Source organism: Phyllopteryx taeniolatus, chromosome 3 (assembly GCF_024500385.1).
Source record: "Phyllopteryx taeniolatus isolate TA_2022b chromosome 3, UOR_Ptae_1.2, whole genome shotgun sequence".
In the NCBI taxonomy this organism is placed as follows: Eukaryota; Metazoa; Chordata; class Actinopteri; order Syngnathiformes; family Syngnathidae; genus Phyllopteryx; species Phyllopteryx taeniolatus.
The window spans coordinates 5671681-5696077 of NC_084504.1; the positions used below are offsets into that span (position 1 = coordinate 5671681).

General features: G+C 42.3%; 1 protein-coding gene across 4 annotated transcripts in view; it reads left to right on the top strand.

Moving 5' to 3' along the window:
* Positions 1-24363, top strand: part of kat6a (K(lysine) acetyltransferase 6A) — a 53429-nt gene extending 29066 nt beyond the window's left edge. For 2 of the 4 annotated variants that reach the window (XM_061766596.1, XM_061766598.1), the window contains exons 3-17: positions 1683-1791; positions 2445-2560; positions 4326-4407; positions 5866-5980; positions 6168-6484; positions 6715-6827; positions 7353-7468; positions 12098-12239; positions 14470-14631; positions 15016-15109; positions 15252-15483; positions 17495-17684; positions 17767-18456; positions 18586-18847; positions 18947-24363. In XM_061766596.1, coding sequence (XP_061622580.1) covers positions 1683-1791; positions 2445-2560; positions 4326-4407; positions 5866-5980; positions 6168-6484; positions 6715-6827; positions 7353-7468; positions 12098-12239; positions 14470-14631; positions 15016-15109; positions 15252-15483; positions 17495-17684; positions 17767-18456; positions 18586-18847; positions 18947-22281 — 6075 coding nt within the window. In that variant the 3' untranslated portion in view covers positions 22282-24363. Of the gene's footprint in view, positions 1-1682; positions 1792-2444; positions 2561-4325; positions 4408-5697; positions 5739-5865; positions 5981-6167; positions 6485-6714; positions 6828-7352; positions 7469-12097; positions 12240-14469; positions 14632-15015; positions 15110-15251; positions 15484-17494; positions 17685-17766; positions 18457-18585; positions 18848-18946 lie in introns of those variants that run through there. The other 2 variants (XM_061766599.1, XM_061766600.1) reach the window with 2 other exon arrangements.
* Positions 24364-24397: the final 34 nt, after the last annotated feature.

The following is a 24397-nucleotide window of genomic DNA, read 5'->3' on the forward strand; positions in this document are numbered from 1 at the left end:
AAAGCAAATGATGTTCCCACCATATACTGACCATAAAACAAAAACTGAATTTAACTTTATTTTGCACTTTAAATGTGTAATTTGTATGTATTATTTTGGGATGTTATTTTTCATGGTTTTCTAGTCATTCATTCATACCGCTGATCCTCACAGGGTCGCCTATCCCAGCTGACTCTGGGCGAGCACCCTGAACTGGTCGGCAGCCAATCACAGGGCGCACATAGACAAACAACCATTCACACTCACACCTACGGAGAATTTAGAGTCTTCAAGTAACCTACCATGCATGTTTTGGGGATGTGGGAGGAAACCAGAGTACCCGGAGAAAACCCACACAGGCGCGGGAAGAACATGCACACGCCACACGGCCGAGGCCGGATTTGAACCCCAGTCCTCAGAACTGTGAGGCAGATGTGCTAACCAGTCGCCCACCTTGCCACCGCCTCATGGTTTTCTAATTTAAAAAAATGTAATCTATTGATTAATTAATCTATTAAAATGTATAATATGATTACCATAATTTCTCGTGTATAATGTGCATTTCCCCCCCAAAAAAATTGTCAAAAGTCAATAATGCGCATCATACATAGGTATAGGGGAAAATGGAAAGAACTTTCACATATAGATGTATGCCGCCATCTAGAGGTTATGAAAAAGCTGTACACTGTCATTCCAATATGCCACCGCCACCTAAAGGTAATGAGAAAGGTGTACACTTTTATTCTAATATGTCACCGCCACTTAGAGGTTATGAGACGTGTACACTTTAATTCCAATATGCCACCGCCACCTAGAGGTTATGAGGTGTACACTTTCATTCTCATATGCCACAGCCAACTCGTGGTTATGAAACAGGTGTAGCCTACACTTTCATTCCAATATGACGGGTACATATGACTGGCAGAATTTGTGAAAAATTTTGTTTTTTAAACACTACTGATGACTAAACAACAACCATCATTAATATCTTTATGGTTATGTTTTGTTTAATGATGATGCTTTTCTGAAATGCTTGACAGTTTATTTTCAGTCCCATTAAAATAAAACTAAATTTGTTTCGCCTGGCCCTTCATGTTGTCTTTAAAGAATTGTACCCATCTTCCAAATTCTGCCTGGGTAATCAAACATATGAACTGTGTGTTCTCTCATTTACTAAATAAAGCTAGGGCTGTGGATTTCAAAATAAGAGCAAGTAAATAAAGTATTAGGTGTTCAAATAAAGTGCTGAAGAATAATTCTCTGAAAAAAATAAAATACAGATACTTCATTTTGATCATATGGGTAGAAGCAAAATCATGCATCGTAAAAAGGCATAATACATAGGTAGAAGGGTTTTTCAGAATTTTGAGGTCAACTTTGGGGGTGCGTATTATACATGGGTGCGCATTATACACAAGCCATTACGGTATGTTGCAATTTACATATACAGTTTTTCTCATACCTAGTGTTGCTGATTATTGTTCTCTGAGTAATATCACTTGATATCAAGCATTTTCTAACATTCCGTACTACAAAATAAGTAAAGTATTTATGGTTATGGCTGATATCGGATTGGACTGATATCACTGTCGGCCCAAATTCAAGGCTGCAATATTGGTATCTGATTGGAAGTGAAAAAGTCGGATTGGGACATACCCAGTTTTCACTTGTATATTGACACTTTCCTCATTTCTCCTCTTCAGCCGGTGGCAGAGCCCATCCCCATCTGTAGCTTCTGTTTGGGGACCAAGGAGCAGAATCGCGATAAGAAGCCTGAGGAGCTCATCTCTTGTGCAGACTGTGGCAATAGTGGTAAGTGTCTTTTTAAAAAACAAATTGAGATGTGTTACTACTAAACAATATGAAAAATGATGTGGTAGTTAAAATGTACGTTTCATATAAACTCAACTAAAGACCTAGTTTGCGTATCAGTCTTTGCACTAGTTTATTTTTTGAATAATTACCGTAGTTATGGACACATTTAAACTATAGGCTAAAGACCTAGTTTCTGTGTCAATCTTAGTTATTTTTTATTATCGTTGATAGGTGTGATTGACATTTATTTACATCCATATTTGTGATGAAAGTGTTGGAAGATGAACATCCACAGCTGACATTTCACAGGCACTCCCACTTCCTCCATCCAGTAACCTATGTGCAATCTGTCTGTGACTATTGTTGTCAAACAAAATTCTGTTAGGTTTAGATTGTCTTCAACCTTCATCTGCAGCAGGTTTCTCACTGTCTGCTCATCAAGCAAAACCAAAGCAAAGCTCTGACAGCACTTCGTTTGTTTCAACAATGTCAGTGCAAGTTGGATTTAGTGAGCAATTGAGGAATGTTTCAATTCCAAATGCTTTTCCATTGCTCCTTCTATAATGATGCAAGTGGGTCACCACTGTCAGTCAGCAGCCACAAAAGACAATGACGTACGTGTTTGTGCACGCGCTTCTACCTGCCTGCAGGCCACCCGTCCTGTCTCAAGTTCTCCCCAGAGCTCACGGTGCGAGTCAAGGCACTGTGGTGGCAGTGCATCGAATGCAAAACCTGTAGCAGCTGTCAGGATCAAGGAAAAAATGCGGTGAGTGGATGAACGAATATTGCGGTGTGGCAGATCAACAGTGCCAGTGAAGGCGCTGTTCTTTGCTTAAGTGCCAGATAGAGATGCTGGTAGAAATACTGTATCTGAAGTTCTGAGATTGTGCTATTTTAGTCCGCCTGCCTTGTTCATTGTTATTCAGATGTATGAAGTGAGATATCACTGTGATTCAAAAGACATAACCAAGCACTTATAATTTTATTTATTTTTTTTTTTTAATGAAGCTGTATGAAGTGAGATATCACTGTGATTCAAAAGACATAACCAAGCACTTATTTTCTTTTTTTTCATTCATTTTAATGATTGGGGTTGAACGACCTTGTTTTTTTTGTAGTCTACTCAAATATGGTGATAGTCGAGTCATCGTCGATTATTTGATTGCGTCATTGATATTTTTATTAATGTGTCAGTTGTCAACTTGCTGTTTGCAGCTTCACTGCAGCGCACAGTCTGTCAGACTCCTTCCACTCCACACAGGCACACACAAGCTCGCCAACTCTTCACAGCTCTGGCCCTCCCCCTGACATGCTCATCCAATTTAATTCAGGCTGCATTCAAGGGCTTACAGAAAGTCGGGACTTTCTAAACGCAACTTCAGACAGTCCCTGCATTACCATGATTTAAAAATAATGTATCACAGGAGAAGGTAATTCTTTGCATTTCAATAATGTATATTTACTGACAATGGTCAGCTCATTCACAGAATTTACAGAATTTCACAGCTCATTCACAGAACAGCAAGTACATCACATTACAACAAGCATCAACTCAGCTGTCCTATTTTACCTAACATACACTTACTGATGTCAGGAGTTTGCCTCTCTGGAATTTAGCACTTTCGTCAGCCAACATTAGTGGGTGCCTCTTCGGATGGTCGTGCATAGAGCCTGTGCTATTGTAATATTTGAGGGTGAGTGTGTCCCAATCTATTTTTTGTAAAATATTAACACAAAGTTGAAGCACTGCTGCTAATCTGCTGAGAAGACCCTTAAACCCTCCTTACCGGCTGCTTTCCAGGTGTTGTTAATTAAAATTGCAAAACCACGTGATTGGCGATTCATCGACGTCACGCACTAACCGTGGATGCAGGGTAGTAAAGTTGACGAGTCGAATAATCAACCAATTGGTTCAATCCCTACTTGAAGCTCATATTTGTTAACTCAAAATGTCAAATGTAATTACATAATGAACCAAAGGTGCAGGTTTATTTCTTTTACCACTTATTTAATTTGTGTATCCTAGACAATGATATCACTCCACTATGTACAATTAAAACTGTTCGGGTTGATTTTGAATCAGTCAAAGGCCAAAAATAAAAACAATTACATTAGAAAATGTCAGAGCACACCACCAAACAATGTCACAAAACCTTTTATACTGAAGTAAGGCTGTAATGATGATCTTGTATCAATTTACTCGCAAATCTATGTACCCAGTGTGAAATTTAGTCCTGTTTAGTTGAACACAAAGGTTTTATTCTATTGTATGACTTGCAACAGTTTGATACACATTTTTACAAAAATCTGAATCACAATCTTTATTTGCCAAGTATGTCAAAAACACACGAGGAATTTGTCACTGGTAGTTGGAGCCGCTCTAATGCGACAAAAGACAGCAATTTGACAGATAAGCAACTAATTTATGTTGTGGGTTTAATCAGGCGTTAACTACTTTCTCAATCACATGTGGATTTGAATCATCAGTACATGTTTGTGTCATCAGTAATTTTTTGTGTCTCTGTGTTTAGGACAATATGTTATTTTGTGATTCATGTGACCGGGGCTTCCACATGGAATGCTGTGATCCTCCCCTCACACGAATGCCAAAAGGTAAATAAACACGACTGCCTCTTTAACTCATTCACTGCCTGCCGTTTTTAAAGCAGAGTTCCCCATATTGCAAGCCATTTTAGAGCATATTGACTGATCTTTTAAGATCCACAAAATATTGTGGTCTGTGACAACATAAGCACCAAACCTACCGAAAGAAAGAGTAGACTTTTCTTTCACCTGAAACATTTTTTTGTTTCTAGCATTTTCTGTTCTTGAATAATCAGCAGTAGGACATGGGTTGATTTCAACAAAAACACTGGTTTCTGACTAAAAAGTGGAGAAAATTAGCTTTTTAGTAGCAGATTATTGACTTTGACGCTAATATTTTCCATTTTAGTGACTCCTTAAACTACAAAACAAAAAGAAATTGAAAAAGAGCTTTTAATGGCAAAATAATTTATTTACAGAAAAGTGCTTTGAGTGATGCTGACTCACAGCATGGCTCCAGTGTGGCTGTTTCACGACACACACTTTCCACTACCCTCCACGACACATACACTTTTTATACCACACATATGCGTACTCCGTTTGAGTGTGAGGTGCCTAAACTTGTCCGACTTCCATGTCGGAATTTCTCTCCCTCATAATCGACATCAAAAGCTGAGATTCACCCTCTTAATCTTTATCTTCAAATCAAAAGCTGTGCTAACTCAAATCCAAAGTGATGAAACACCACCATCTACAGCACAGGTGTCAAACTCAAGGCTCTGGGGCCAGATCAGGCCCGCCGGATCATTTAATGTGGCCCACAAGAGCAAATCATGTTTGTGGACTTTATGTACCTTGCTAAAATACCAAAACTGCAAATTGTCTTCACCTTTAATAACATTAAGATATTGCAAGCATTTTTTTGTTAGCAATACCTCTTTTAAAATAAATGGATTAATAGTAGAACAAGCAGTGTTTTACTGGCTTCTGATTTCAAAACAAGTTATCCATCAATTTGTAGTGTATGTGTAATAATATGAGGCGATCATATATATATATGGGTTCACAGATGTAATGGCCCTCCGAGGGAAACCATAACTACAATGTGGCCCTTGACAAAAATGAGTTTGACACCGCTGATCTACAGGGATCTGTTAGTGATTGCAGTTGTTTACAAACCTGAATCTCACAGACAAGCTGGTCGAGACCTTCTTCCACGCCTACCCATTGAAAAACGTACTTGGCGAACATGTTTGTCGGTGGCAGTAAACGATTGGATTCCAGTTGATGGATAAAAAACATCTATGGCAGTAAATGAGTTAACTTTGTGCCTGCGCCTTTATAGTGTCTTTACAGCCTCCCATAAAATCAATCCTTCATCTAATCTGCCTCGAGAGTAGGTGAGACATACATTTCTAGATTACATACACATTCAATCTAGAACACAGTAATAAATGTCTTGTGAGTTTCTCTTTCTTTCTGTTTCAAAACAAGTCAAATATATTTGCTTTCTTGTTTTTGACCCAGGCATGTGGATTTGTCAAATTTGCCAACCCAGGAGAAAGGGAAAGAATCTTTTACATGAAAAGGCGGCACAAATCAAACGGCGCTATAACGCACCACTTGGACGGCCGAAGAACAGGTAAAGAAAAGCCTTTAGCTTCTGGACAGAAAACGTGCTTTCATAGCAATATTTCATACCCTATTTTTCCTTGTCTTTATTGTTTGTTCGTAATTAAAAACACAAGGCATTGATTATGGAACTTCACTGATAGGATTTTATGACCATATTACAAAAACTGTAACTAAACTCTTCATTTTCTACCCAGGCCGGGGCGGCCCTTCAAGAAACTGGGTAGCCGTGCTCGGCGGAAGCGTTCAGCATCGGCTAATTCCTCATCCAGCTCCTCTTGCGAAGGTTACCCTGGTGATGACCGACTACTTTTCTCGATGCGGGACGGTGACGACCTGACACAAACCAGCCTCCGCTTTAACAACAAGACCAAGGGATTAATTGATGCACTCACAAAATTTTTTACACCTTCACCTGAGGGTCGCAAGGCACGTCAGGAAGTAGTGGACTACTCGGAGCAGTGTCGTATAAGAAAGAAAGCAAATCGCAAAGGAGATGGAGATGACAGGGCGGGTATGTTAAATATGTGCACATGAATTGTCATCCTTAGTTTATATTTGCTGTGGGGAGCTTTAAGATGATGATTTGTTTTTAGCATGTTAGCAATCTGAAACCACAACATTCCCATGTCTTCCATATATCCTGTTTTCTTGAGGCTTAAGGAACCCACAATGGCTTGTGTTTCTGTACGCTTGAGATTTTAACTTAGCATATGGTTTATACGTTGTTTTTGCGACCCTCAGACAATCAAGAAGGGAGCGACTGGCGTGATGAGGATGACAGACTGCCTGGCCACGAAAATCTAACAGAAAAAGACATTGAGCTCTTCAGACACATTCAGGAACTTGCATTACAGGTATCCAGTTGATGAGCCAAAATATGAAATGTAGAATGATTCTCGAGATGGGATAAGTGGAGACGAGACAAAGCATATGATGAGAGCATCAACAGAGGAACATACGCTTTGTTCTTTCTGGGGTAACACATATAGTCAAGAGATATTACATCTGGGTTAGGGATAGTTGTGGAATATTGGAGCAGATTTTATTTAGTAATGAAAAGATAAAAAGGGCAGGATTATCAGCGGACAGGATATAAAGACTACGAAAAATATATTTGTAGTAGTAATGGTAGTGGTGGTGTCCTTGACAAGTTAAATGCGTAATTTAAATCGATTACAGTGAGTCTTGTTGTCCAGCATCAATTAAAGGACTGCCTTTAAACTTCTCATTGGTGTCAGATTTAAAATTGTAGTTATTCATTATTGCCCCCATTTTATGTGTATTTTGTGTACACACAGCACCGTGTTCACTCGACATTCAGTGCTGGGTATAACCTTCCCCTTTTCATGTCTTTCCTCTACCTTGGTTACCCCCAACAGAAAGTCGGAGTTACAGGTCCACCGGACCCTCAAATGCGATGTCCATCAGTCATTGAATTTGGAAAGTATGATATCCAGACGTGGTACTCTTCTCCCTACCCGCAGGAGTACAGCAGGTGCGAAAAATATTCATATTTTTTTTAAAACCAAGTGTTGTTTTTGTTGGAATTTTCAGTTTTCTTTTGATGCTGACATGCATCTGGGCCCAAATGAAATTCGGTCTTGAGTTTAAGCAAGAGTTTAACTGAGGGATGTGTTGGAGCTATATAAATTCTCATTCTACCTGCAGGTCTTACCTCAGTTATTTTCTCAATTTACTTGATTTGCGGGAACTGTTCCGCTAGACTGCACTATCCACCTCTGCACTGTTCTGTGTATAACTACCCTCCTGCCTCTTGCTTTTATTTTTTCAAGGTCTTCTATGTGTAAGTAATGAAACAGAGTACCTTTTGAACCTTGAACTGTCTAATATTTCCTCTCTCCTTTTTTGATTGAACTCTGCCAATAAATTCTTGAATGCAGTATTGTTTTATTTTCAGCAGGATTGCAAAGTAATGCAGGGCTCGAGACTGCGACCATAATGGTTGCAAATGCAACCCTTTTTTCATTGTGCGCGATTTCAAGATTGCATGTGGTCGCACTTTCGCAAGCACATGTTTTAATTCCCTTGACACAGTCTCACTATATAAAGACATGGTGGTTGAAAGTCGCCGTCTTTTTTACTGCTTTAGTCAATCTCTTCCACGCTCTCCTTTGTGAAGATAGTGCCGTCTTGTTATTATGAACGGCGAGCATGCGCGCACGTAAAACACTACCTGTACATTTACATGTTTTGTTGTACGTTTGTATGGCTGAGAAGCACGGGGAGCACACAACTCTGGCCTTACAGTAGGTACGGAAAGTATTCAGACCCCTTAAATTTTTCACTCTTTGTTATATTGCAGCTATTTCTTTCCTCAATGTACACAGCACCCCATATTGACAGAAAAAAACGGAATTGTTGAAATTTTTACATATTTATTAAAAAAGAAAAAACTGAAATATCACACAGCCATAAGTATTCAGACCCCTTGCTGTGACACTCATATATTTAACTCTGATGCTGTCCATTTCTTCTGATCATCCTTAAAATGGTTCTAAACCTTCATTGGAGTCCAGCTGTGTTTGATTATACTGATTGGACTTGATTAGGAAAGCCACACTCCTGTCTATATAAGACCTTACAGCTCACACTGCATGTCTGCGCAAATGAGATTCATGAGGTCAAAGGAACTGCCTGAAGAGCACAGATACAGAATTGTGCCAAGGTACAGATCTGGCCAAGGTTACAGCATTTTTTCCTATATAAAAACGTTATTATGCTGTGTGCACCATAGGGAAATCCTTAATACAACTTCTATTATTTACAATGCAAATTTCATATAGTTTACCTAATTATTTTTATACATGTTGTTTAAACTACAGTTTAGATGCACAAATGTTAAAAATAAAATATACAGTGGCTGAAATAAGTATTTAACATATCACCATCTTTATCATTAAATATATTTCCAAAGGTGCTATTGACATGGAAATTTCACCAGATGTTGGGAACAACCCAAGTACTCCATACATACAAATAAAGTAGAACAAGTAAACGCAGAAATTACGTTGTGCGTAATAATGTGAAATGACACAAGGAAAAAGTATTGAACACGCCAACTGGTATTTATTTAATACTTTGAACAAAAGCCGTTGTTTGTAATGACAGCTTCAAGATTCCTCCTATATGGAGAAACTAGTCGCATGGATTACACTCGTGTGATTTTGGCCCATTCCTCCACACAAGCAGTCTTCAAATCTTGAAGGCTCCATGGGTTTCTTTTATGGACCTTGAGTTTCAGTTTTTTCCAAAGATATTCAATGGGATTCAAGTCAGGTGATGGACTATATGATTCTGAGATTGACAGACTCAGGTCAAATAGCGGAGCACAGAGTCCAAAGCAAACATGGTGAAGCAGCATTTAGGTATTATGCTGCACACAAATGGAATAGGTTGTCAACAGAAGAGACGTCAGCCCCAACTGTGCATGTTTTTAAGTCCAGGCTTTTTCCCCCATGCTTTTTAGAGCATTTCCACTTTTAAATGATATCTCTTGCACTGTACGCTGTTTTAATTGCATTTTTTCTCTTAGTTTTAAATGTTTATAAGCGTGTTTTTTAAAATGCTTTTAATCATGTAAAGCACATTGAGTTACCTTGTGTATGAAATGCGCTATATAAATAAATTTGCTTTGCTTTGTTTTTGTTGTACACTGAAGACAATTGGGTTTCAGATCAAAAGATGAATATGAGACAAAAGTTCAGAATTCTAGCTTTTATTTCATGGTATTTACCTCAGGACAACTCAGGACAGAGCACCTGTTGTTTGAACCCACTCACTTTTCAAGTAAGCAAAAGTATTGGAAAATGTGACTGATGGGTGTTTCTAGTTGCTCAGGTGTTGCCTTATAGAATGATTGTTTAAACATTAGTGCTCGTTTTTGGTTTGGGTTTCACCTGTGAAAACTGCATTTGCTGTTAAGCAAACATGGAGACCACAGAGCTGTCTATGGGAGTAAAGCAAACCATTTTGAAGCTGAGAGAAGAGTGAAAATCGATCAGAGCTATTTTACAAACATTGGGCATAGCCAATACAACAATTTGGAATGTCCTGAAAAAGAGAAACTATTGGTGGACTGAGCAACAGACATCGAACTGGTCGGCCAAGTGTATCAACAGCAGTTGATGACAGAAAGATTGTTAGAGCTGTGAATGGTAAATAGACTACACTTATATAGCACTTTATCTACACTATCACAGTGCCCAACGCGCTTTACAAAGCGTCACATTCACCCATTCATGCACACATACATACACCAATGAGCTGCTGCTGCCATATAAGCCGCTGCCAGGCCCACTGGGAGCAAATTAGGGTTCAGTGTCTTGCCCAAGGGCACTTCGACATGCGGACAGTCACAGCCAGAATTCAAACCAGCTACCCTTCGGAAAACCCACTCTACCTACTCAGCCACAGCTGCCCAGAAGAAGCTTTGTATGAAGAAACACACAAAAACAACAGTCTGTGACATCACTGCCAGCCTCCACAGGGCAAGGGTGAAGATATCACAATCCACTGTTCGAAGAAGACTTTGAGATAAGAAATATCACCACCATACCACAAGATGCAAACCACTCATCAGCTAAAATAATCAGAAGGCCAGAATGGATATTGCAAAGAAGTACAGAGATGAGCCACAAAAGTTCTGGAGCAAAATTTTATGGACTGATGAGACCAAGATTAACCTCTATCATAGTGATGGAAAGGCCAAACTATAGGGAAAGAAAGGATCTGCTTGGGCTCGCATGGCTGCTTCTGGAACTGGTTCACTAGTCTTTATTGATGTAACTCATGATGGTAGCAGCAGAATGAATTCTGAAGTCTACAAAACCATTTTGTCCGGCAATTTACAGAATAATGCATCCAAACTAATTGGGAGAAGCATCATCATGTAACAAGACAGTGACCCAAAACACACTGCCAACACAAAAAAGGACTTCATCAGGGGGGGGGAAAGTGGAAGGTCTTAAGGCTTCTTTATACTTGCGCGGACAGTGACCGCGCTGACGTCACTGCGGTTATCCCGCACGCAATTTGCCTTTATACTCGAGCGCAACCCACGCTCTGTTTTAAAACTGTGCTGCAGTTCTCCTCCAAGTCGGGGGTGTCGCTACAGCTGGTATTGGCTCGGACACCACAGGGTGGAGTTTCCTCTGCATTTTTTGGGCCTTTTCCGGTAGCTGTTTTTCCTTTCCTTTCCGTAACAAGGAACAAAGCAACAACAATGGCGACAGAGTCTGCTAGAACAAATGGACCTAGATGACCAGATGATACTTTTAATTATGCTGCAAAATCCATCGAGGCGGTGGCGGCGTAGGTGCTATGTGGAACCGGGAGGAACGCCGATTACATCATCACAGCATGTGACTAAAACGGACCAATCACGAGAGATGATCTCCGCAGAATTCTAAGCGCAGCAACAATTTTTGCCGTGTGCATGTCAAGCAACGCAGAGGGGCCGCGGAGGCCAATTCGTCAGTCACGTGATGCAATGTGGGCGTTGTCGGCCGCGCAAGCCCGGGAGTATAAAGAGACCTATAGACTGGCTACAAAACCATTTTGTCTGCAAATTTACAGAAAAATGCTTCCAAACTAATCGGGAGAAGCTTTATCATACAACAAGACAATGACACAAAACACACTGCCAACACAACAAAGGACTTCATCAGGGGGGAAAAGTGGTAGGTCTTAGACTGGCCAAGTCAGTCACTGGACCTTAACCCAATAGAGCATGCGTTTTACCTCCTGAAGAGGAGACTGAAGGGAGAAACCCCCTGAAACAAACAAGAATTGAAAGAGGCTGTAGTAAAAGCCTGGAAAAGCATTTCAAATGAAGAATGCAACAGTTTGGTGAAGTCAGTGGGTCGCAGTCCTCTCCAATACCTTTGGAGAGGACTATATATATTTCGCGCACACACACATCATGCATGGTGATGCTGTACCTTCCCCAAAAAGGGTGCGACCAACTGAAAAAGGCAACCAGTGCAAAAACTTAGTGTAGAGCCCTATATATAATGTAATGCTGATGTTTTTAAAATATTGTTGAGAATTTTTAAAATGCATGTACCCTTTTTAACCATATTCCACCTTAAATTTATTTTTTTAGACTACCCAAACTCTACTTGTGTGAATTCTGCTTGCGCTACATGAAGAGCCGTAGCATCCTCTACCAGCACATGAAGAAATGCAACTGGTTTCATCCTCCAGCTAATGAGATTTACAGGAAAGATGACGTCTCTGTGTTTGAGGTAAACACTGATACTGAAAGATAGTCTGAATAATAGCACCGGAATTAATGTGCAGTCAGCATAGTAAAGGATGAGGGATGACCCTGTTATAGAGAGTTACACCACTATCGTTGTCATTAGGTCTTGTTTTTTCTGTTTTCTCTCTCCCTGTCTTGCTTCAGATAATTGTCTGCCCAAATCGATTCCAAATGACCAGCAATTAACTCTTGCCTGATTAATCAATCTTTAGAACATCACTGCTATATAATTTGCAGCAAGACAAAGGCATTAGTGCAACATAAAATGTCATGGCTACTTATATGGTTATGTAACTAATTCAAAATTCATTTTAGCATCAATATTCTAGTTAATGCAGAAGAATGTATGTATATTCACTTACATTTGACTAACATTGATTAAAAAAATTATACCAATGCTATATACTTTTGCAAATATGTTCTTTTAGGATTTATTAAGTTGTCACATAATATACAGTATATGAGACAAATAGTATATACTTTTACAATACACTGATTACACCTAATATTTATTTTCTCATTATGTTCTGCTGCTTCTTTCTGTTAAGGAAATTTTGCAAACCACATCTACCAACCACAACTTCTCTTTCAGTTCGTTCACACTGAAGGATAATAAAAAGTCAACCTAATTTGTCACTTTTGTTTCATTCCTCCATCTCTTGATATAATTATTTCCTGATAGCAACGCCTCCCTTCAATTACCATAATTTCTCATGTATAATGCGCATTTCTCCCCCCCCAAACAATTGCCAATAGTGCGCATGATACATTGGTATAGGGGAAAATGTTTGTTTATATGTGCCCTGCGATTGGCTGGTGAGCAGTTCAGGGTGGACCCTGCCTCTCGCACAAAGATAGCTGGGATAGGCTCCAGCACGCCCGCGACCCTAGTGAGGAGGAGCGGTACAGAAAATGTATGGATGGGTGAAAAAAAAACAACTTACATTTTCTAAATGTGTGCCGCCATCTAGAGGTTATGAAAAAGCACCCCTCCAAGGACCACAAAAAGGGTGGGTACTCTGAACTGCTGTTTGGTGAATCGGCACAAACAACAGTCATGACCCATCCCACCACCCGAAGGCAGAGGGAGGCTCTACCCTCTCGTCCACCGGGGTGAACCTCAATGTACAGGCGCCGAACCAGGGGGCAATATGTATACCCCCACACCTGCTTGGCGCCTCTCAACTCCGTGGGCAACTCCAGAGTGGAAGACAGTCCTACCCCTCTCAAGAGGACTGGTACCAGATCCCAAGCTGTGTGTGGAGGCGAGCCCGACTATATCTAGTCGGAACTTCTCAACCTCACACACCAGCTCGGGCTCCTTCCATGCCAGAGAAGTGACGTTCCACGTCCCTAGAGAAATCTTCTGCAGCCGGGGATCGGATCGCCAAGGTCCCTGCCTTTGGTCACTGACCAGCTCACAATGCAGTCGACCCCTATGGCCCCTCCCAAAGGTGGTGAGCCCATGGGAAGGGGGACCTACGTTTCCCTTTCGGACTGTGCCCGGCCGGGCTCCTTGGGTGCAGGCGCCAGGCGCGCACCTCCAGGCCTGGCTCCAGAGGGGGGCCCTGGTGACCCGTGTCCGGGCAAGGGAAAACTGAGTCCATTTTTTTGTAGTCATCATAAGGGGTATTTTGTACAACAACTATCATTAATTTAGTTTTGGTTATGTTTTCTTTAATGATAATGCTTTTCTGAAATGCTTAACAGTTTAATTTGAATCCCATCAAAATATAATTAAATGTTTCACCTGGTCCTTCATGTTTTTTTTTTTAAGAATCTTACCCATCTTGCAAATTCTGCCTGGGTAATCAAACTTATGAGCACAACTGTGTTTTTTCATTTAGTAAATAAGTCGGGCTGTGAATTTCAAAATAAGAGCAAGTAAATAGAAAGTAGTACGTGTTCAAATAAAGTGATTAAGAATAATTATTTGAAAAAACTAACTAAATACAGATAATACTTCGTTTTGATCATATGGGTAGAAGCAAAATTATGCATTGTAAAAATGCATTATACATGGGTAGAAGGGTTTTCAAGAATTTTGAGGTCAACTTTGGGAGTGCGTATTATACATGAGAAATTATGGTATTTCATACTATCAAACCAGCATGTGACTTTTCTGCAGAATAGTGTTCATTGGCTGAAAAGGCAACAAGGAGGAAATCTTCCATTTTGTTGCACTCATGTTCTCTCATTAATCGTTTTGAAAGGTTGATGGAAATGTGAGCACAATCTACTGCCAGAATTTGTGCCTGCTGGCCAAGCTTTTCCTCGACCACAAGACCCTCTACTACGATGTGGAGCCCTTCCTTTTCTATGTCCTCACGCAGAATGACAGCAAAGGTTGCCACCTTGTTGGGTACTTTTCCAAGGTAAAACAATCCTTTCAATAGAACATAATTATGTTGTTGTCATACATTTTATAAGACTTACATTCCACAATACCATCAACCTTGACTGTTTTTACAACTAAGATATATTTTTGTAGAAAATCATACATACCAGTGATACATGTGTACACTCTGAAGACACTATATTAATAAAAATTGCATCGTGGCTTCATTTTTTGCCGCACTCCCCTGTTGCCCTTGAGTTGGTCGTTGCAGGTGCATCTATTTAAATGCCAGTACTCTGACAAAACAGAACATTTAGTGAGTTTACACATTAACATCTAAACCCCAGTTGTCCCCACTCATGCCTGCACCATAAAGTGGCCAATATTATTCTCTAATTGTGGAATATGTCTGTCTTTTCAGGAGAAACACTGCCAACAAAAATACAACGTATCATGCATCATGATTCTTCCACAGTACCAGCGAAAGGGCTACGGGCGCTTTCTCATTGATTTCAGTAATAATGTTTCCTTGTTGCACATAAACAACACACACAGCTGTGATTGGCCGTATTGACACGAACTTGTGACAGAGAAACTAACAGTTACTCTTTTTCTAATGCTCCATGTTTTTTCTGCATCTGTACTGTCTCCTTGCAGGCTATTTACTTTCTAAGCGTGAGGGCCAGCCTGGATCACCAGAAAAGCCTCTTTCAGATCTGGGTCGGCTGTCCTACATGGCCTATTGGCGTAGTGAGGTCCTAGAGTGCCTCCATAGGGTCCGTGACCGGCAGATCACAATTAGACAGCTCAGCAAACTGACCGGGATTTGCCCTCAGGATATCACGACAACCCTGCACAGCCTCAATATGCTTGAGCAACGAGGAGACAGGTCAGAGCACAAAATAACAAAAGTGGATAGACAAACTACATGTTGTAGCCTCATATCATATTGGAGTGATATTCAGGACTTTAGACAAACTGTTTCACTTTTTTTATTGGGCGCACCAGCATAAAAGTTAGGTGCACCCAATTTTCAACTGCATCACATTCAACATAGTAGTTTTACCGGTTCACCTAAACAAATAATAGCCGCCTGTCTTTTTAGCCAGTATTGACTGGTAAATGATTAACTAACAAGCTGGTCAACAAAGTTCTTTATTTGAAGCACAATTCCACGAGACGGGTAACTTACTGAAAAGTGTTGGTGCTTAAAGTGCTCCGTGTCAGAGCGTTGGTTATGACTTTTGGAATCAGGCCTAAACTTAATTCTTCACAAAGAAGTTACCAATCGTTCTTTTCATCTTATCATCCGTGGCTATTTCTACTCTAAATATGATGGGCCTAGGCCACTAACTTAGGCCTGTCACTATAACACATTTTTTTTTTTTTTTTTTTTTGGAATGGTATATTTTCCCAGAAATTATCAAAATAAACGATAGTGGTGTAGTTTTTTTAATGCGGCTGATACAATATTATAGCATAATAATTCAACTATATACTTTTGATGGGCAATTCACTTTTAATTCTCAAGAATATTGAACATTGACATTGATTTGTCGAACAATAAATAAAATATCATAGATAAAAAATATAAATAAGACAGACTCAGGCTCTCTTCACAAAAATTGCACTGAAACAAATATTAAACATTGGGCAAAGAGGTATAGTCATTAATTCTGAAGAGGCAATATACTGCCAATCAAGTTTCCAGTTAGTTCAGAAAAAAATGCAAACTAACATCATTAACGACAGCACAACAAGTAGATCAAAGCCGCCCGTTTTGCATCAAGATTTGTACTGCCTATAAAAAGTCTACAGCATTTCTTTAAACACTGCTCCCTCAACATGTTGAATGGCTGCATCTCTTAAAGTGACTAGCGCTATACTGTATGTGAGCTTGCGCCATATACGCTGTCATGTTTATATTTGCATTGTTGGACGAAAGCTTCCTTGCAAGCTGCCCTTCCCCCCCAATCAAAAGGAAGTGGGTCGGATGGTTGCGTTTTAAATGGATTTTGTCACTTTTAGGTGGTTGTGTTGCCAGTTTTTGTTGCGACTTCATACAAGTTCGACATACCAGCTCATTAGTGTTAGCGGGGTGGCTGCGTTCATCAGGCTTAAAACCAAAATGTGCCCACACAGTTGCGGTAACATTAGGCTTTGGAACTAATTGAATTAATTTATGCTGCTCAACTTTCTGTAATTGTATAGCTACAGCTTTCGGAAAACTTAGCTTCAAGTATGAAGCAGCTATCTCTGTGCGCCTGCATTTCAAACACACGCACGCACACACATGGCCCCGCCCTTCACTCTCTGATTAGTTCAGAGACCACAATGGGTTTGTGTGTCTGCGTCCAAAGTTACTGCAATTTTTTATGTTTGTTTGTTTTTTTGGGGGGTTTTCTTTCTCCCCTTCTTCCTCAAATGGCTAGGTGTACAGGTGTGTGCTCTTATTTTTAGGTGCACCATTGAGAAATTAGGGCACATTCAGAGCCAAATTGGTTTCACTCTAGAGCCCTGATATTCTCTTTAATATTGTGAGGCAGTCTCAATTTCTTACTTATACCCAAACATAAGTTAAATGTAATAAACGTTTATATATTATCATATTAGAGCATTCTTCTTTGAGATGGCAGTGACCAACATGCCTACATCCCCAAAATAGTATTTACTTACCTAGGCTGATATTTTTTACAATTTAAATTTTCCATAAATTAGCAAATTTACAGGAATAATGCAATATGACTACTACTCAGAGAAAATAACCAGTGGGAAAAAGTTAGGTTGCAGGGTTACTACAGAGATTGCATTGGAAGGTTCTAACATGGTGGAGTACTGAACTGTCATTTACATTAAGATTGAACATCAGTGCAGGATTGTAATGATGTTTGCCTTGTCAGGATGGTCCTGGTGCGGCGAGAGAAGCTGATAGATAACCATATGGCTCGTCTCAAAGCCCGACCACGACAGCTAGAGGTTGACCCAGAGTGTCTCCGCTGGACTCCTGTCATTGTAACTAATACCGTTGTTTCTGATGAGGATGATGATGAAGAGGATGATCAAGAACCGGTGGAGGATGACCACAAGGAGGTAAACACTTAAGTTATCTCACAATTGCCATGTACTCTTAAAGAACCAGCCTTGATATTTGTTGCTTCTTATTTTTAAATAGATCAACCCAAGTCACAAGCTCCCATTGATGTCTTGGCACATGCGTCAAGCAAAGAAGAGGGAAGAAGATGATGAGGAGGAGGAAGAGGAGGAAAGAAAGGGCTTCCTTGGGTTTCCTGTCAGCCAAAGTTCTCCAACATCACCGCCAGTACGTTGTCCACCTGCCCCACAGCCACCACGTCCACCTCTGCCAGCAAATGGTGAACGCAGACCCCGGGGTCGCCCACCCAAAAACTGGCCTTGGGGTAAAGGGGTTAAGGATAGCCAGCGAGTTGGACGACCACCTAAGATCCGCCCAATGGAGGAGGAAGGCGAGGATGATGAAAGGACAGATGGAGGAAAAATTGGTTCTGCAACCAGCCACTCCTCCTTATTCTCAATAGAGAGAAAAGCAGAGTCAGCAAGCTTTTGCACAGTAGGCATGGCCCGGCACTCCACTATAACTCCCACCCGAAGAGGACGCCCTCCAAGGAAAAAGAGAGGTCCAAAACCCAGAGAGGGGGATGACCCGAATGAGGGGCAAGGACAACTTCCCGGAGTTTCCAGGCTGAATGATTCTCCTCCCGTCAGGAAGAGCGGCTTCAGTGATAGTAGCGAAGAGGAAGAAGAGGATGACGATGACGATGATGAGGAAAGCAGGGCATGCTCTCCACCCATACTCACAAAGCCAGCTATGGGACTCAAATGCAAGGTAAAAAGAAAAATGCTCTTATTTATTTTGAGTGAAAATTATGTATAGCGATTTAGTTAGACAATATTTGAAGAACGAAAGCATAAACTTGTGAGAACTTAAGCTCAATTTCCTTTCTGCTTTGCCCAGAAGCCGTTGCGAAAGCGTCGTTTTCGCCAGCGCAGCCACCCACACAGCAGCGTAGTGACAGAGACAATTTCTGAGACCACAGAGGTTTTGGACGAACCCTTTGTAGACTCTGACTCAGAGAGGCCCATGCCCAGACTGGAGGAGGAGACACCCCTGGGTCATCCCTTGCGCCGCTATCCTCCAGTCCGCTCTGCACTTAGGTTGTCAGACCCCGCTCCCAAAAGGGGACGACACTGCAACCTCTCCGATTCAGAGGATGATGGTGGGTGAAAGGGACCGTCTTGATGCCCCGATAACTGTGTGGTTATACCTGGGTATCTATATTGCTTTATGTCACACCTGTTTCTTTATCTCCTTTTAGAGCTAACTGCTATGCTGCATCCTATGGCTGCATTGCCATCGAGTTCCTTGGCTAATCAAGCTGCCAATCCCGAGGTCCCAGTTAAGAAGAAGAAAGGCTGGCCTAAAGGAAAGAGCCGTAAACCACTCCACTGGAAGAAACGGGGACCTGGAAGACCACCTGGAAGTGGAGCAAACCAGCGAGCTGCTGCAGAAAGGCAGGCAAGCGGGGATCCTACACCTCCCAAAATTAAGATGAAGCCTGGACGGAAGCCCCGAAGCTGGTATCTCCAACGTGCCCAAGAGGAAGCAGAGAGACAGGAGCAGGACAGACAAAGACTGTTAGGGCAGCAGTTAGACAAAGATCCTCAGGCATTTTCAACAGATCGAAACAGCAAGCGTGCTTCAAGAGCCATCTCGGATAACAAAGAAAAATACTCAGACGAAGATGATTACCTCCCTATGCCTGTGGAGCAGAAGGTCCCAAAAAGGAGAGGGAGACCACCTAGGAACCCAACCCTCCGTCAAGCACCCCCGCCTGCTCCAAGACCACCTCTCAACTCTGAACCAGAGGCAGAAGAAGAAGAAGAGGAGGAGGAGGAAGAAGAGAGAACTTGGGAGGAGAACAAATCAAGCAGACCACTTTCCCGCCCCATTTTGTCTGCTTCGTCCTCCTCATCCAACCAAGGGCCGAGGGCTCCACAGTTCCGCCCTCAGGATGTTGATATTGGTGAAAGAGCAGAAAATTATGAGGAAGACGAAAGGGAAGAAGTGGAATTTGAGAGCCAGGGCCATGGCAATCTTAATATGTCGAGGCGAGCAGCAGCTACACTAGGTTCAGGAAGCCGGCGTAGTGAGGACCATGATGCAGATGATGAAGGTGACGGACACTTAGAAGAGAAGAGCAACAGCAGCAACAACATCAGTAAGAAAAGAAAAAGTCAGCCGTCCGAAGATGAGGAGGATGAAGAGGAGGAGGAAGAGCCTGGTTCCCATGCAAGCTCCCCTCCAGTCAAAGAAGAACCACAAGGCGGAGAGGCTTTTTTAGATTTGGAGAACAGCGTGGCCCGGGACTATGTCAGCAAGCAGGAGGAGGAAGAAGAAGAGGAGGAGGAGGAGGAGGAGGAGGAGCCTGAAGAGCAGGTGCAGGAGCCAAAGTGTCGGCCCTCCTCCGCTGATCCACAGCAGGAGGATAGGCGCCGTAGAGAGCAAGAGGAGTCTGCTGCAGCCGCTGCGGCTGTGGAAACTGTTACGGCCATGTCTGTTCCCTCAGAACCCATGGAGCTGCAGCCTTTGCAGACGGAGGACAAAGATGTTGCACTGTTAATAGAACCCCAACACACACACTCCCACCCTCATCAGCACTCTGACTTCAAAGAGGAGCTGGGTCACCATCATTCACATCATCCCCATCACCACTCCAATGAACTAGACTTGGAGACGGTCCAGGCAGTACAGTCTCTGACACAGGGGGAAGCCCAGGATGAAGAGACTGAGCCTCACCACGGGGCTTACCAGGACTGTGAAGAGACACTTGCTGCCTGTCGGACACTACAGAGTTACAGCCACACAGGGGACACCGAGGAGGAGGCCCTGGCATTAGTAGAGGACTGTGGGGCCTCCCAACATAGCAGCCCCCTGCCCAATCCTCAAATGGCCCCACTGCCCAGTCAGTCTGTGCGTTCAGTGAACAGTCCAGGGCTGCCCACGGCCATCATGGACACAACGACAGGAGGGCAGAGGGGTGGGACTCCTGGCCCCACTGGAACAGGTGGTGGCAGTGGAGGTGGGTACACACAGATCACCCCAGAACATCCCAGTTCTTTGTCTGCACCCTCCCAGCAGAACATGGAGACATCTCCTATGATGGATGTCCCATCTGTGTCAGACCACTCACAGCAGGTGGTTGACAGTGGCTTCAGTGACCTGGGCAGTATAGAAAGCACTACAGAGAACTATGACAACCCCAGCAGCTATGACTCGACCATGGGTGGAGGAAGCAATGGAACGGGGAATGGAGGTGGAATGTCTGTGGCAGGTGCTTCTTCAGCTTCCTCATCCGTCACCTCTTCTTCTAGCTCGGCCACCCCATCTTCCTCACAGTCCAACAGCTGCTCCTTTGTGCCAACACCCAGCCTAACATCTTCCACAGGGACTGGAGGAACCCAGCACGGATTAGGAAGCTGTAGCCTCATCCAGCAAACTGGACCCGGTCCCAACAGTGGTCCCGGAGCCAGCAATGTTGGCAATTCTGTCCCCCAACCCCCACCTCCTCCTCATCCATCTAACACCCCTAGCTGTGGCATTAAGTCTCCCCAGAGTTGTGGTGTGATTGAGAGGCCTCCCAGCACCAATCAGCCACAGCCATCCCAAAAGAAGGTTCCACAGCAGCCTCCTCAGCAGCAGCAGACCCCCAACTCTCAGCCTCCACCCTCAGCCCCACCTCCTCCGCAGCAACAACAGCAGCCCTTATCCCAGTGTAGCATGGGAAATGGCTTTGCCTCCACTCCCATGATTATGGAGATTCCTGAGAGTGGGGGCGGGGGAGGTGGTCGTACCCTCTATGAGCGTATGGGTCAGGACTTTGGCACAGGGGGGTACCCCCAACCCTCTGCAACCTTCAGCCTGGCCAAACTCCAGCAGCTCACAAACACCATTATGGATCCACATGCCATGCCATACTCTCACTCAGCCGCCGTCACGTCTTATGCCACCAGTGTTTCACTCTCTAACCCAGGACTGGCGCCCTCTGCCCATGCGCCCCTCTCCCAGGGTCAGCCTGCAATGACCCCACCCCCTAACCTAGCCTCTGGCTCCATGAACTTGGGCTCCCTGCAGCTGCAATGCAACATGCCCACTACCAACATCAGTCTGGGTCCCCCACCCCACACACAGCGACTGCAGGGCCAAATGGCAACTGTCAAAGGCCATATTTCCATTCGGTCCAAAGCCACTCAGCAGCTGGCCCCAGCCCCGCACCAGCAGCAGCTCTATGGACGCAGCTCTGGGGCTGTGGCCATGCAAGGCACACCTCGCACCTTGGCTGTTCAACGGGGCATGATGCCAAACCTCATGCCAACGGCACCATACAATTCCATGAACATGACACCACTCAATCCCATGTCAGCTGGCTACCGAATGCCCCAACCAATGATGAACAGTGGTTACCATGGTAATCCTCCGTACATGAATCAGCCAGCTCAGTATCCCATGCAAATGCAAATGGGAATGATGGGCGGGCAGGGTTACCCCCAGCAGCCTATGCAGCCAAATCACCATGGCAACATGATGTACACAGGCCCCTCCCATCACAGCTACGCTGGTGTCCCAAAACAATCGCCCTACATGAGCAGATGAAGACATGGGTCCAAGGCTGATACTTGCTGTACTTTAAATGTGCATCAGTCGTGTTCACACTCTGCAGTGCTGTGGAAGGCACCAAGAGAACAAGTGAATGGAAATCGAGGGTTTCCTGTTTTTCTGTGTAATCATTTTGTCCAATTCTCATAAGATAGGCAGGGTGTGTGCATGGACCAGGCCAGGCCTAGGCTGTCCCTGCAAACTGGCCCAAATGTCTACTCTTCCTCTTGATGAGCAAGAGGAGAAAGAGGATGGTGAGGAAGATGCACAGAAAAGGACAATACAGGATTAATTCTGATCTTGCTTTGTCAGATTGCAAATGCAAAAGACAGTTATCTGATTATTAAACCATGCACACAATCTTTTGACATAGGAAGCCTTACCTTAAAAAAGAGACATAGTAGATGGATTCTTGTTTTGTTAAACATAATGTTGAACTTTATTTTTTTTTGTTTGGGAATATCTGTGTGCAGTCTGGCCTCTTATATGCTTCAGTCTTTATATTTGTGGCATTCTGAAATGGTGGCACACCCTTTGGGTTCTCACAAAAACCCCAACATCTCCAAGGCCAGCCCGGCCAGCGTGTGTTCGAGGTGTTTATTCATGTTTCTGTCTTCCTGGATGGACGACATCATACCAAAAACACTGCAAAGACAGAGGGGACAACAAATGGTTTTTTTTTTTTTATTTTATTTTTTTTTTTTTATCCAATAGTAGCATTATGTTCCAGTTTTCTGCCACTTTGACAAGTTCAGATGTAAATATTCTGGTACCTCCCATTTTCAAGCAACACATGCATAGAGGCATACTGGCTAGCTCTTGCATGACTAGCACAGGAATGTACCACTTTCAGCTATTCTTGTCCACACTCCACTGACAGTCAGTATACAATGTCAATTTTTGGAGGTTAAAGAATTCAGAACAAACAGCAAGATTTTCATTTAGCTGCTTTAAGGAAATTCGGTTAACAATTAGCTGACTTCCACTCAAGTGTTAAAAGACCCAAAGAGGTCGAGGTGTCTGCTTATGAAATGTCTTCTGTTAAACTTGTATTTTTTTTTTTATATATGCATTTTATTTTCTCTCACTCTGTTTGCTAGAGATACTGCGGTAGACAGTTAGCCTTTATGAAAGGTTTACCTAAACACCTGGTGTAGTGCATGGCTTGGACCACAGTTAGAGGCACACGTATTAAAGCAGGGTCAGAGCTTTGTTGGTTATGGCGTTTAAATAGCGCAGGTGGAACGGTTCACCTTGTTGCTGCTCCATGTACCAGTATTCAAAGTCAAAAGAGGGGTTTTCATTTTCTTACAGACCTGACATTGCATACTTTTTGTGTCTATTGTTCTGTTCTGAACTTTGTTTTCTTTCTGAATTTTATCAGACTGGGCAGCTTTATATTATGACCTAAGCTGACTCGTTTTGACTAAAAAGAACCTGTGTAGAGTTTTTTTTGTTTGTTTGTTTTTTTTCTATAATATAAAAGGAAATTCTGACATTGATATTGATTGGTACTGTCAATTTTGTTGTACACTTCTGTTTCTGGACAAAAATACATTTTTAACTCACCTCTTGGGTAATTACTATTAAATTCAAAATAATAATAAAAAAAAAAAGTTCTACTCACTTTTAGTGACTATAAGATGCCTTTAACCTTTCCATTCCATCTCATGTCTAGAGTTTTTCTATCTTTGTGTAGTATATTAATGCTATTTTAAACAAAATGACTACAAATATCTAAAGGTCACTTGGCATTTTTTTTTACTTGTGTGTGTATAGGATGACTTCCTTACATTAAAGAGGCATGTAAAAATAAGCTCCGTATATTTCTGTCTGTTTATATCGCTTCCCTTTTTGTATCCTTTGGAATTGTACATGTTTCGTTGTATGCTAAGAGAGAGTGCAAAATAGAGTGTTTGGCTGAGTGCAGAGTGCTGTACTGTGCTCAGTGACCTCAACTCTCTTCTCTCTCCTTGTATGTATTTCCATTTATCCGCCCCCACCCCCTTTCTTAGCAAGTACTTTCAAAGAACTCTGTACATTTTAACATAAAATGAAAATAAATTATGTTGAGCCATGTTTCTCTTGATTTTATTTTTTTTAGTTAGCTTTT